Below are 15793 nucleotides of genomic sequence, written 5' to 3'. Positions count from 1 at the left end.
GGCAAATTATGTATCACAGTGTTTACAAGTAGGTTCTACACTGTTCTGAATAAGAGCAAATTATATAAGAATAAATTATCTCCTAGGGTTTTCTTTGGTGTCAGAATTTGATATAAGTAATTGAAATATGGGTTGATTTTTTAAAATACATAACCACAAATGATTTCAGCAAATATATTTAATTATATTTAATCATTAATAGATGCATTGATGAAATTACACATTCTCTAATAGCTCCATGTAAATGATATGGTAAGAAACAGAAAAATAACTTATGATAACTCAGCTTCTAATAATGTAATAGAAAGGTAGACAATGTAACTTGTAAAGCATAAATATGCAGAGTATTGTATCTAATTAAGAACCAAGATCAATGAAATTAGCATGATGCTGAAACGTTATCTTTATTATTTCCCTGAAAATAACTGCCTTTACATTACTCTCCTCACAGCTTCCTTTACCTGTTTATTCCTGAGACTGTAGATAGAGGATTCAGGAAGGGAGGAATCATGGTGTAAAAGGCAGAGAGAACCATGTACTTGAGGGTGTCAGAGGTTGCTGAGCACCTCAGGTACACACCTGAGCCAGAACTGAGGAAGATGGACACCACGAGGATGTGAGGGGTGCAGGTGGAGAAGGCCTTCCCTGGGGCTCTGGTGGGAAATTTCAGCACAGCAGAAAATATGTGAATGTATGACATGGCAATAAAAAGGAAGCAGCCACCACAAATGACCACAGCAGAGACAAGAATAAGGACCACATTACTGGTGGTGTCAGAGCAGGAGAGCCTCAGCAGAGAGGGGACATCACAGAAGAACTGGTGGACCACGTTTGACTGGCAGAAGGACAGCTGGAATGTGTTCCCAGTGTGCACACCTGCATACAGCAGACCACTGAGCAGGAAAGCCAGGGTCACGCGGACATAAAACTGGCGGTTCATGATGAGGGGGTACTGGAGGGGCTGGCAGATAGCAACATAGCGGTCCCAGGCCATGATGGAGAGAATCAAAATCTCTACATATTCACAAAAAAGGACCAAGAAGATCTGCGTTGCACAACCAGTAACTGAAATGACCCAGTTGATAGTGAGAGAGTTGACAAAGGCATTGGGGACAGTGATGGAAATGAAGCACATGTCCAAAATTGACAGGTTCCTGAGGAAGAAGTACATGGGTGTGTGCAGGTTCTGGTCAACAGTGGTGACAGTGACAATGAGAAGGTTCCCTAACAAGGTACCCAGGTAGGTCATTGGGAATACTGTGAAATAGAGAAAACTCAGATTCCAGCCTTCAGGAGAGCCAAGAAGGAGAAATTCAGTTACCATGGTGGAATTGGCCATTTGATGCAAAATCTTGTTGCCTAATAATATAAATAGATGTGAGAGAGAGGAAGAAAAAAATAACTAATACAATTATTTTACATATTCACGTCCAGATTGTTTTCTTGTATTTTGCATTAGCTTTTCCCACAGAGGAAAGGTCACTCTTTTTCTCTGACATTTTTAAACATTATTAAGCATAGTGCAACTCCCAGTGCAGGAGTGGAGGTCTGCAGCCCAAGATCTGTGTGTGACCTTCAGAGCTTTTCCTCAGCTCCTCATCAGACCTCCTCTGACCTCCTGAGACTCCCATGCAGAGTACTAGCAAGCATTGGTCACCTTCTTTCCTGTTTGAGACCTGTGTGACAGTGCGTTCTTTAATGCTCTGTAATTTAGTTACCTCACTGTCTTCCATAAATGAAAGTTCACCACTTTTTTGCCTTTGTATACACACTAAATATTTCAAATTATAATTTATAAATATTTCTGTAGGTATGGTTTCAGAGACTTTATCATCATGAACATAAAAAACTCAGACATACTCACCAGACCTGTTTCAGCTCCCCCAGGGACTATTTTTTTTCCAGTAGATCAGTGTAAGGTCTTTAGATACTGACATTCTACAAAACATCTACTTTTTACCTTAATATATTTTTACTCATTCCTCAGCACCATAAAGTTGAAGATTCCTTTGACTACATAATAATTGTTCCTTTTCTTTTTGACACTTCCCCTTATATACCAATCTTCTTAAAGTTATCATAAGTGTACAGAAAGTTACTGACTGCATACCCTAAAAAGAATGTTTTGCTCATAGTTATAACACTCCTGTAACACCTCAGACTGGTTCAATCCTTTGTCACCAAAATCATTATCTCCTCAGTCCTCTGCAACCTGAGTCCATTTCAGCACCTTGCCAGGTTAACCACACTCACCCTTGGAAAAGAGACTTTCCTGCTGAGCCTGCCTTGCTGCTCCGAAAATGTGTGTGTTCCCCAAGGTCATTGGTGGGTGTCCAGTCTTGTGAACATTACTGTTTATTTCACAGTGTTGGTGAAGTTCAAGGGGTCCTACTTAATCTACCTGAAATCTTTTGCTAGCCCCATCCCCCATTCCTCCGTGACACAAAACTGAACTCAAACTTCAGTGACCTCCTTGTTCACAGCATACCCTGGATCTTGGTGACCGAGCCTCTTTTCTACCAAGACATATTGATTTAGTTTTCCCCATTACTATATACTGCTCTTTAAAGAGGCTAAAATGCAACTTTTTCTCCAAATCCCTTTCTTAGCCTCTAATTTTTCTTATACATTTCTGTTAGTGTTAGAAGTCAACATGTTATTTTACTTTTTAGTAGATCTATATATACTAGTCAACCAAACCACTGGTATAAATTCCTTGATTTTTGAATGTTGTATCATTCATCTTTTTATTCTCTTAGTAGCAAGTAAGTGACTTCATGCATAGTAGTTAATAAAAAATGCAATGTAGCACAATTGACTAACTGCTAACATGAACTAAGATTCTTTATTCCACTAATTTACAAGTGAGTACTTTCTAAATCAGTGGTGCCCATTCTTCACTTCTGTAAGAAATACAGTGTGTGTTCATTTGAAATAACATATCCCCACTTCTGTGCAGAAAGATTTTTTCAAAGCAGGCAATCTTGACAAATATTTACTAAGGATTTATAATATGGCAAAATCTGATGCAGATACTGAGTTTTAGTAAAAGATTGTTTTTTAAAAAACATTATTTCAGTACTGTGGAGGAAAAAATAAAATGATACATATATAAAAATTCAAATTAATATGAAAACATCTGAATATGATATATGATGAGACTAATAAGGAAACCTGCCAGACTTTTACCCTTTAACCTGGATTCCAGGAGCTACAGGAGCTCCTGTTGATCACCTCAGGACATCTTGTAAAATACAATTGGACATTAAGATGGGTTCAAATCTAGAAGGTGCATAAAACTACAAAGACATTTTCTTTCTTTATTATTGTTTTCTACACTAAGGCAAATACTGCCTTTCCATCTCCAATAGAACTTATCAAATTCTCCACAAACCAGTTTGAGTTACATTAATTACTTGATGCCCTCCTTTGTGTGATTTAGGTATGGTTTCAAAAATTCTTCTTAATTTGAATTTCTTTTTTCATGTATCAGTCTTCAAAAACTTCCATTTATGGAGCATCATTCCAAAGTCATGTATAAATACAATAAAATAAATGTACAAAGCACCACCTAATTTTTACAGAGAGCCTCAGATAATTTCAGTAGATTCTAAAGATAGGATGACTTTTTGAACCTGGATTTTTAAAATAAAAGTATGGCTTAGATTGCATAGATTGGCCTTAATATTTTGGTGTGATTCAATTCTACATTCTCATTTAAGGGGCAAAAATGCTTATAGAGGATTCTCTCATAATGACAATAAGTTGAAGATATGAATAACAGAAAGTGTTGGTAGACTTGAGAGTCAGCACAATGTTTGTGAGGAGAACTAGCATGTTTTAACTCCAGGAACATGAAGAGGGACTGCCCAGGTGCTTTCTCTGTAACTGGTAAAAGCTGAGAATTTTCTCTTTTTAATTTCTCTTGATAATGTTTCAAATAATGAATTACATAATGAATAGAGCACTTCAAAACTGCAAATATTACTTGGTTTGGAAGACACAAGAATAAATTATTTTCTAAATTATATTTTCCATATTAGGAATTATTGATTAGTGTTCTTATAAGGCATTAAAAATTCTGAGGCACATATATTCTGAAAATAAAAATATGTTTCCAAATGTTGCACAACATTATTTTTATATTTATTCCACTGGAATCACACATCCTCATAGTCATACATAGCATATATTTAGTATAAAACTTAAGAGTACAATTGAAAACTTGGGCATAGTGGTGCATGCCTATAACTCCAGCAGCTCAGGAGGCTGAGACAGGAAGATTTCAAGTTCAAAGCTAGCCTCAGCAATTTTTCAAGACCCTGTCTCAGAATAAATGTTCAATAGGGCTTGGAAGTTGCTCAATGATTAAGCAGCCCTGGGTTCAATCCCTGACACCAAACAAACAAAGAATAAATAATTGAAAACATGTTTTGTGAACAAAAGAAATAAGATTAATATTCAAAATATTTCAAAGAATATTGCCTACTACATTAAATATTTTTCCCATAGTTATTGACTTAGGTGCATGTGTATCAGATATATAAAATCATTCCTATCTACCTATCTATCCTATACCATGTTTTGCATTTCATTCTTGTTGTCTTAATGTGAATGTTTTTATTAGTCTTCTATGGAATTTCTGTGCAGACTACTTTGGGCATTATCCAAGTGTACTAATAGTTAAAGTAATCTGAAGAAAAGAATTTTAAACCAACAAGAAGCAACACAAAGAACTATTACACACTTTACTTCCACACACCATGCAGATGTCCCCATGGTCTCTGTGTTTCTATTATAGTGGACGCAATCACAGCGAACATCATAATGCAGTTATAAGGACTCTCTGTGCTTTCTGTGTTCTTCTCAGAATTCACAAAGCTTTTCCTGGGCTAACTGACTCTTTGGATAAAATTGAAATTTGCAGAGCAGAATAATTATGAATCTTAGATGCATTTTGACTCTAAATGCCAAGTACTCACTCCTGAGTGTCACCTGTTCTCCATGATGTTGCAGTACCAAATCTCTCCTTGGCTTCACCCATCTACTGTGTCTGCAGCCAGGGTGGATCTGTCCAGTCAGCCAGGTGCCTTGTGGGATGTGGGGAGGTCAGTCACTACTGCTTTATGTGAGCATGGTACCAGGCCAGTGGGAGCAGGGCCCCTGGTAGCCCAGAGCTCAGGCTGCAGGACCAGCAGGAGGCCTGAGCCCACCACCAGGCAGTGGAACCTGCAGAGCCCAGGAGAGAGGACCTGGCCACATGCCAGTATGGACAGTGGATGACACATGGGAACTCCTCTGCTGGGCATTGACTTTAGTCATTATTGAAAAACCAATGACACTGAGGAGAGAATGATGGTGCTCACTGGGTGTGTTTTCGTCTCTGCCCTCCTTCACCTCAGTGTCAGTTCCCAGTAGGTGTTTGTATGGATTAGTTAACATTAAGTGTGGTGGGCAGCTCTCACTCATTCACCAACCTGTAAGAGGAAAACATCTAAAACTACCTCCAGTTCAGCAGCAAAAGTTTCTTATCATTAAGATGAAATCCACATGATTTAAAATTAACCTTTGTAACAGTTTATGGTTCTCACGTCAGTGTGAGTTACCACACTGCATAATTGTACAATTTCCAGCTACATCTTTTCCAAAATAATTTTTACTTCAAAATGACCACCTAACCCATTACATATATTGTCCATATAATCCCTAATTGCAGTCACTGGAAACTAAATGTATTTTGTATCCTTGAATTTACATATTTGTGAAATTTCATATAAATAAAATCACTCAGTATATGATGTGTATTCTGGCTGAAGTGAGTATAACATCATTGAAATTAGTCCACCTTATAGCATGTATCATTTGATCATTTCTTAAAGATGAAAGAAAAACCATTATTTGCATATGGCAGAAATATTTTAATCAACATATCTATTGGTGGACATATGTTTTTCATTCTCTAGTATAATTTGACTGATTTGTTTGGTTACCTTATATTTTGTCGTATTTGACCTCTCTGGTAAACACTCTACACACTCTATGATTATGTTTAGAACCTGTTTTGGTGAGCTTTGCATTGCTGTGACAAAAATACCTGAACAAAAACAAAAAACAGCAGGCACTGTGGCACATGCATATCATCCCAACAGCTCCTGAGGCTGAGGCAGGAGAATTGTGAGTTCAAAGCCAGCCTCAGCAACAGCAAGGCACTTAGAAACTCAGTGAGGCCCTGTCCCTAACTAAAATACAAAATAGGGCTGGGGATATGCCTCAGTGGTTGAATGATCCTTATTTCACTACCCAGTACTGCAAAAAAAAAAAATCCTTAGATGCTCTCAGCCACTTTCCTGATGTCTCTGTGAAATGCTTAGCATCTCTTTAGGTGCTGGTATCTATTACAATTACACCTTCCTTGGCCCTAGTTTCTTAAACAATCCCTTCAAATCTCTGATCCAATTTAGATTTTAACTCTACCAATATAAACAACTGCTTTATTATAATGCAATATATCTCTGGTATTAATATAAATATTCTAAAGTCTTTATAAAACTTAGAGAAGTTTGAATGTTCTGGCATAATATTCTCAGTCATAAATATTACTGTGAAACACACTCTAGAATAAGTTACTACATTTTCATGGTGGTTGCTAAACTCACATCAAATTTCTAACTATGTGTTGTTCTAAGTCTTTTGTCTTCTGAAGTTTTGATTTTATAAAGCACTCAAAACACACCATCACAATAAAGGATCTAACAAGTACTCTTAAATATTGTTTCCTTAAAGGGAAGAGTTAATATTTCAGAAGAGCTCTCTTTCCAATACATATCTTTCACATAATTTATATTACTATAAAATCTATTTCTTTGTTTATGACTAATACACAAAGAAAATGTTTTTGCTAAATTCTGCAGAAATTTTATACCATTCTCATGCACCTGCAGGGTTTTGTGTTATTTGACACAAGATTTGAGATATCACAAATTCTTATACCAATGTTTCCTTTTTTTGTATCTATTGCTACCAGATATTATGATATAAAACATCTTAAAACAGGTGTTAAATATCCAACATCTTTCATCAAGAGGGACACCTTTCAATAGAACACGTGTTTGCTTCTTAGTTTGAATCCATGCCACTTGTTGATTCTTGATTTTCCTTCTTGAGCTTTAGGAGTCTTGTTAAGGAAGTCCAGGACTAAGCTGATATGATAAAAATTTGGGCCTACTTTTGGAATGGAGTCAAACTAAAAAGCTTTTTCTCAGAAAAGAAACAAACAATAACATGAAGAAACATCCTACATAATGAGAGAAAATCTTTACAACGTGCAACTCAGGTACAGCGCTAATCTCCAGGATATATAAAGAACTCAAAAAACTTAACTCAAAAAAATGAGAGGAAAAAAAACCCCAAATAATCCAATCAACAAACGTGCTAAATAACTGAGCAGACACTGCACAGAAGAGGAAATACAATTGATCAACAAATATGTGAAAAATATTCAACCTCTGTAGCAATTAGAGAAATGTAAATTAAAACTCCTATCAGAATGGAAATCATCAAGAATACAACTAAGCATTCCGAGGAGGTGGGTGAAAAGGTACACTCATACATTGCAGGTGGGACTGCAAATTGGTGCAAACACTCTGGAAATCACTATCAAGATTCTTCAGAAAATTTAGAATGACAGAGTGGTTCTTTGTGCAAGCGGCCATATTATCTATATCAATAGATTATATTAGGTCCTTAGTACCATAACCACATTATTGTTTGGTGTATCAATGAGGTTGCTTATTCTGCAGTTACATTTCACAGTTACAATTTGCAATGTCAGGAGCTTTGTGCAGCTCTCCAGAAAGTCCATTGTCTGAAGTTACTATTAGGTGGGCAGCTCCGGGAGCACAGGAGCTTGATGAAACATTGTAGTTATCTAGCCAGCAAATTCTTCTATTCCCAGGAGCTATGTGCCTAAAATCAAGATTGAAACCCTCGTGAAGAGCATTACTCCACTGGCCAGGCATCCTTTGTCTTTAACATGGAAGTTTTCCTGCAGCCAGGCATTCTGCACCTTTGCACAGAAACTTCCTATCCACCAAGCATGCCACAGTCATGAAGTTAATCAGAGACCCAATCTCAAATGCAGAACTCCTACAAACCACCACTTGAGGACAATGTAGGCAAACAATTGTGACACAGCCACATCAATATTTATGGCAGCTCAATTCACAATAGCTAAACTATGGAACCAACCTAGGTGCCCTTCAACAGAATGTATAAATAAATGTGGTATATATAATTAGAATATTACTCAGCATTAAAGAAGAATGAAATTACAGCATTTGCAGGTAAATTGATGAAGCTGCAGAAAATCATGCTGATGGAAATAAGCCAGTTCATAAAAACCAAAGGCCCAATGTTTTCTCTGATACACAAATGCTGATCTGTAATAGTGGAAGGGGTAGGGAAAAATGGAGAAACTTTAAATTGGACAGAGGGGAGTTATGGTAGGAGATTGTGGGGTGGGAAGACAGTGGAATGAGGACATTATTATTCTATATACACGTGTGATTGCACCACACATGACTCTGCCTCATGTACAGCCAGAGGATGAGAAGTTGTGCTCCAATTATGTACAATGTGTCTAAGTGCCTTTTGCTACTATGTAAAACTAATTAATTAGGACAAATAAAATAATTACCATCTATAAAAAAGAACTGGTGTGTATAATTTAATTTCTTTCCAACTTTTTACATTAAATTTCAAATTAATTTAACTAGCCCTCTCGTCTATGTAAAATGTCCAATAGTACTCACTAGGATTCAGTAAGCTATAGTTATAGAGAAAATGCATATAAAGGTGGAGTGTACAGACTTTAACTGAGGTTCATTGAATGTCTTTCTATTCTAGCAGGGAACACTGGAGCAGTCAGAACCAGAAGCCATGGGACACAGTGTGGGGATGGTTGGATCCTGTTAAGCAATTCAAAGCTTCTTGCAGCAGTAGGTGCTGGGGTGCTCATCTGCTCCTACCACAAGAATTCTTTTGCCTAAAAACTTTAATAAGTGTATTCATCAATTAATCATATATGTTTATTATTTTGTATTTTCTTAGGTAATAAGTACATTTATATTTTCCTCCATATTTTCATATTAGTGTAATGGTGAAAAATAATTGGTTTTCAGAATTTGTAATTTAAAATCTTGATTGTGATATTATATAAATATTTTTTCTCATTGTGTTATATAAGTAATACTAGATAAACTTGTTCTTAAGAATATGTCAGTTATTATTGCTAATTATCAAAGTATATGCCAGTGAGGGCATAGAATACTTGGAGAGAAATATCTTGTGGGAGGTGATGAAAGACTGCTACAAGACAGGTGTGGTGGTGCAAGCCTGCAATCACAATGCCTAAGGAGGCTAAGGCAGGAGGATCAGAGGTATCAAGACAGAATTAGCAATGAAGCAAGGCCTGAAGCCACTTAACAAGTCTCTGGTCTAAGTAAAACACACAAAAAAGGGACTGGGGATGAGAACTTAAGTTCAATCTTTGGTTAAAAAAAAGAAGAAGAATGAAAATAATGATGATGATGATGATGATGATAATCATCATCATCATCATCATCATCATCATTATCATCATCATCATCATCAGAGAGTGCATACACTGCCATAAAGTTTTAGGGAACAAGTATAGACAGATGTATTTTAAGAAGTACAGTAACCTGAGGGAAATTTAAGAGTTTACCCAAGTAAGAAATTTAGGACAAAAAATAATGATCCACCATGTCATAATTTTGAGGCCTGGCACATTAGCGTAGATGTCACAGAAGTAAGATGTAGGAGGTAAACCATCAGGGCTGACCTGCAACTCATGCTTCAGGCTTTGTCCCCCATACTGAGCCACTCATTGACATAATAAAAGACTGTCAGTGGCCACTGCCAGAGAAGTACTGGGTGCTCTTCCTGGTGGATGGGTTTGACTGTAGGGATACAGGGTGTGGTAAACATGGCCCTATTTATTCATTGACAAGGAATTACTCTTCTCATGTGACAAATAGATTCGTTATAACTTCTTAGGATTTAATTATTGCATATATTCAAAGTAGTTAATTTGATACAGTTATGTACCACAGTGCTTAGAAATTTGCTTGACATTTCTCTGAATAATAGCACATTAAGGGAGTGTAAGTTTTTTTCAGATTTGATTGCTAAAATTTTCCTCTGTGATAGTACTTGATACAAATACTGCAATGTATTTCATGGATCTTTAATGCATGTCTCCACAAATGATTTCAACAAACATATTAAATTATATTTACTCATTAAAAGATACATTGATTAAATTACACATTGTATAAAGGATTCATGAAATAATAGGTAAATTTAAAAAATCAAATAATAAAAAATCTCATATTCAAATGAAGTGACATTAGAGTAGGCAGTTTAACTTGTGTCACCCAGATATGAAGAACATTTGACCGAATCTTGAATTTCACTCAGAGAAATTAGGATGATGCTTAAAGGCAGCATTATCATTTCCCTGAGAACAACAGTCTTTGCATTACTCTCCTCACAGCGTCCTTTACCTGCTTGTTCCTGAGACTGTATTGTTGTGTAATTGTCTGGATCTAGGAAAATAAAGGTTTTCTGGAACATTACTTGAGGAGTTCAAGTTCATTTCAGTTCCCTGGAATGTTTTCAGAAGACATGGTGACACTTCTCTTTAAATGTTTGATAGAACAGTAGTGAATCCATGAGCTGCTGGAGTTTTCTTTACTGAAAACTGATTTTCCTGATTCAAGTTTATTGGTCATATTGATGTCCAGGTCTTATATTTTCTCATAATTCAGTTCTGGTATGTTATATTTGTCCCAAATTTAATGCTTTCTTGTAGATTTTCCAATATGTTGATATGTGTTTGTTGATAAGAGTTGCTAGTAGGCCTTACCATTTCTGTAGCATTAGTAAAAAGGTCTCCTTTTTATTTTCTAATATTTTATTCATTTGGAGCATTTTAATTGTTAGTATAACTAAAGATTTGTTACTTTTGTTTCTATTTTCACAAACAACCTTTTGTATCATTGATATTTTTATTGGTATTTTGTATTGATTTCTTATTTCTGAATCAATGTTTTATCTTTTTTTCCAACTGCTTTTAATATGTGTGGGTGTATTTTTATATTGTCGTGGTAAGGGTCTGCACTTAGACTTTCTGCTTCTTTGATGCAGGCATTTAGTGCAACACCTTCTACCATAGTAGTGCTTCATGAATGTCATAGGTTTTGCCTTGTATGGTTCTATTTTCATTAATAATCTTAGTAAAAGGGGTGTTTTCCAGTGGCTTCTAATGTCTCTCATTTAAAGTTAGCCTATTCTTGATTTTTAAAAAAGAAGTTTGATCTTCAGGACAAAGTCCATACATAAAATTTTTCCCAGTTTTAGAAGTGTGAAAGAATGATCAACCAACAGACTATGACCACATATAAAATGTCAGACATTTTCACACATAATACATGAAAGGTATACAGTTCAGGCAGCATCTAGGTCGGTTGATCTTGGGATTCACTTTTGCCAATATTTGATGGACAAGTTTGTGCATATGATATTGGACTAACTGTTGCTCTTGTCAGCAGTATGTGACTGCACTGATTTCTCTCAACTGTAGCTACAAGAGTTTGACAAACTGACCTGAAGTTTATGACTAGTCAATATCATTTTACATAATATGATTTTACTCTGTGTTCAGCAGCACAAAGTTGAAGATTCCTTTGACTATACAATAATTTTCTTTCCTCTTCTTGACACTTCATTTTATTCCTTTCTTTTCAATGGCATCACAAGTGTACAAAAAGATACTGCCTGTATATCTTAAAAGGAAGGTTTTGCTCATAGTTGTAGCACTTCTGCAGTAGCTGAGACAAGTTCATTCTCACATCACCGACATTGTCATTTCCTCTGTCCTCTGCAAATCTGCGTCCTCTTCAATAACTTGACAGGTTAACCACACTCACACTTAGAAATGTGACCTCCTGCTGAACCTGCCTTAGCTCCCCTGGAAATGTGTGTGTCTCCCATGGTCAGGGGTGGGTGGCCAGACACAGGTAGGCTGCTGTTAATTTCACAGTGTGGGTGATGTTCAAGGTGGCCTACTCCCTCTACCTGCAATCTGGGTCTTGCTACATCCCCCATCTCTCCCTGTCGCAAGCCTGAATCTCACTTCTGAGGGACCTCCTTGTTCACAATCTACCCTAGAAATTGTTGACAGAGCCCCTTTTCTACTGTGACATAATGATTTAAATTTACCCATTACTATGTAGTGGGCTTTAAAGAACAGTCAAATTCAAAAAATTCTCTGGAAACTGCTTTTCAATCTCAATTTTTTTCCACTCTTGTGTAGTGTTAGAAATCAGCTTGTTGTACTACCTTTCACTATGTCAGTAGGTATTCATCAGCCAAATCACTGGTGTAAATTTTTTTGATTTGGGACTTTGTATCTTAAACTTTATACCCTTTTAGGAGCAAGTGCATTACTTCCTGCACAATAGTTAAAGCCTGGTGGCTTTACTGACTGACCATTTCCCTGCTACTAATTTGCAAAGGAATAGCTCCCAAGCAGACTCAGCCCCTTTTCCACTGCTGTAGCACACACAGTGTATGTTGTTCGAAGGCCATGCAAGCCCAGGGGCCCGTGCACTTGCAAGGTAAGGTCTCTGAAAAGCTGTAATCACTCAAAAAGCATTGTTTATGACACAAATATGGCCACCGGTATTTCAGATGGTGAAGTTTTTGAAAGAAGAAAATATTGACATTTTTAAGTATTTTGATTACCATGACAGAAAAAATACAATAATATAATATGTAAGCATGTAAATCCATATAACAAATTCAGAAGGTGATGGGTGAAGAGACAAATCCAGCTTTTCACTTCTGTACTGACTTTCAGGCCTTGTAGGGGGTCCTTTCTGAACAGCCCTAGACATTTGTGTCAAATACAAGATGGAAAAATATATATGTTTTCAGGATATGGAAGCTCACTAGAATTATAGAGATATTTTTGTTTCTATTTTTTTTCCTACTAAACAGTGTAGTATTTTAGTTTCTCCAAAAGAACTTATCAAATTCTCTAGTAAAGTAGTTTGAATTATATAACTTCTGTTGTTTAAAAATTATTCTCTAAATTTGACTTACTTTTTTTATGGATCATTCCCACAGGAAACTTCAGATTATGGTGATCGTAAAATACATATATGAATCACATCCTAGGTTCCATACAGCCTCACATCCTATAGATCTACAAAATATGAATACTTTATGAACCTAATTTTTTTAATTAAGGAATAAGCTTTATGTTCTGAAATTTGATTTCAATAATTTTAGAGTGTTCAGAAGTACATTCTCCTTTAAGGGAGAAAAGGTTTATTGAAAATTCCCTCTGAAAAACCATAAGATGGTTCATAAGTAAAACAAATCTCTGTTAGCAAGAGGGTCATGAAAAGGAGTATGAGGAGAAGTAAGCATATTTTTAATGCCAATGATTTGAAGAAAGACTGCTGCAAGTACTTTTCTCTGTATGTGGGGAAGCTGGTGTTTCCCCTTTGGTTCTTCTCTTTATACTGATTAAAATAAGGAAATTTAAGTATGGTAAATTGATTGCATGTAAAAAATGCAAAAGATTGCTTGGATTGTAAGGTACAGGAATTAATTACTTTATAAATTTCTTTTTTCCCCCCTATTATCAATGATCACTTAGTACTATTGATCAACCAGTGAGGAATACTGAGGGACACTTTATTACATGATGAACTTCATAATGTGCTTCCGAAGCTCTGTAACTCTAATGTAATCATTTTGCCACTGGACACAGATGCTCATCACACACAATATACTTTTAATATGAAATGGAAAAAATTATTGAAAAGGATTACATAATTGTGATCAGGACAAAAAGCTGAGGTTAATGAATTCAAAATGGTTCAATGAAAATTGTACATACTGGTAAATGTTTTTGTCTCCAACAGTTGTTAAAAATTATGAATGTATGTCATTTGCACAAATAAATTCTTATCTACCTCCTTGTCACCTACAAGACATTTGGCATTTTGTCCTCCTGTTGCCTTTAAAAGAATGTATTTTTTTCTTTCATTTTGTAAATTTCTTTGCAAAAAGTTCTGTGTTGTTCTTGGGATGCACTTATGCCAATATTTGATAGACAAGTTTGTGCATATGATAGTGGACTAACTTATTCTTGTCAGTAGTACCCTGATTTCTCTCAACTGTAGCTGCAAGAGTTCCACCAACTTACCTGAAGTTTATGGATAGTCAATATCATTTTACTCTCCTTTGCTTTTTATTTAATTTCTTCATGTTGAATATAACCCACACCCTCAGTCACAAACCTTGAGGGGACATTCCCTTCTTCTCACAGTTGCTCAGAGATTCCCCTTACACTGGGAGTCCTCACAGTGGGTATGAAGGCAGGAAAATCCAATCTAATATGTTTCACTTCTTCTAGGATCTGATCTCCTCCACTGTCTTTTGCTCTTTCAACATCTTTTCTCTGCCTGGCTTAATGGCCCCAGACAGAGCAGGGGAGCTGCAACTCCAGCCTGAATGGCCCATTGCCCTCAGTGCCTACCCCAGCTAATCCTATCTTGTCCAGAGGCCTGAGTCCATTTTTTTTTTCTTTCTTAATTTTACTCATCAATAGTTTGTAGTCTTAAGTGCACAGATTGTTCACCTCTTAGGTTAAATTTAGTCCTTATAGTTAATACATATTTTTTTAGATTTGTTCTTTCTAGTTGTACATGACAGTAGAGAATATTTTGACATATTTATATGGAGTATGATTTGAGACATGTTATTGTGATGCCTCCAGCTTTGCTCTTCTTCCCTGGGATTGTTTTGGCTATTTTTGGTCTGTTATTTTTCCAAATCAATTTTAGGATTGTGTTTTTCCTAGTTCTGTGAAGAACATCATTGGCATCTTGATGGGGATGACATTTAATATGTACAGTTCTCTAGGTAATGTGATACTTTTGACAATATTAAGTCTTCCTATCCAAGAACTGGGAGGTCTTTCCATTTTCTAAATTTCTTCAACTTGTTTTTTTCAATTTCTTTCTTCAGTGTTCTATAGTTTTCATTGTAGAGAATTATATTCTCTTGGTTAGATTGTCATTTTTTCATTTTTTTGAGGTTGTTGTGAATAGGATAGTTTTATTGATTTTTTCTCAGCAGATTTATTATTGGAGTTTAGGAAGGATATTGATTTTGATCTTTTATCTTAGTATTTTGCTAAAGTTATTTATAAGCTCTAAAAATCTTCTGGTGGAATTTTTGGAGTCTTATAAATTTAGAATCATGTTATCACCAAATAGAGATAGTTTGACTAGTTCTTTTCCAATCTGTATCCAATTAATTTTCTTTTTCTTGCTTGTGGTGAGAGTATGTATCCATGTTTTGTTCCTGATTTTAGAGAAAATGTTTTCAGTTTTTCTTCATTTAGTATGAAGTTGGCTTTGAGTTATTCATAGACACCCTTTATAATGTTGAAATAAGTTCTTTTTAAGCCCTATTTTACCCAATATTTTTAACATGAAGGAGTACTGAATTTTATCAAAGATATTATTCTACATGTATTGAAATGTTCATGTGATTCCTGTTCTTAAATCTGTTTATTGTATTTATGTTGTTTATTGCATTTACTGATTTACATTTGTTAAACCAACCATGCATCCCTGGGATAAAATCCAGGAGATCCTGCTGTATTACCTTCTTAATGTATTTTTAAATG

At 35.7% G+C, this 15793-nt stretch overlaps 1 protein-coding gene across 1 annotated transcript; it reads right to left on the bottom strand.

The window, feature by feature from the left end:
* Positions 1-457: 457 nt before the first annotated feature.
* Positions 458-1339, bottom strand: LOC143640040 (olfactory receptor 14C36-like). The gene has a single exon (XM_077108016.1). The coding sequence runs from the start codon at positions 1337-1339 to the stop codon at positions 458-460; it is 882 nt and encodes a 293-aa protein (XP_076964131.1).
* Positions 1340-15793: the final 14454 nt, after the last annotated feature.

This window comes from Callospermophilus lateralis, unplaced genomic scaffold (assembly GCF_048772815.1).
Source record: "Callospermophilus lateralis isolate mCalLat2 unplaced genomic scaffold, mCalLat2.hap1 Scaffold_1105, whole genome shotgun sequence".
NCBI lineage: Eukaryota > Metazoa > Chordata > Mammalia > Rodentia > Sciuridae > Callospermophilus > Callospermophilus lateralis.
The sequence above is the reverse complement of the archived record's forward strand: the minus strand, read 5'-3'. Positions and strand labels throughout refer to the sequence as shown.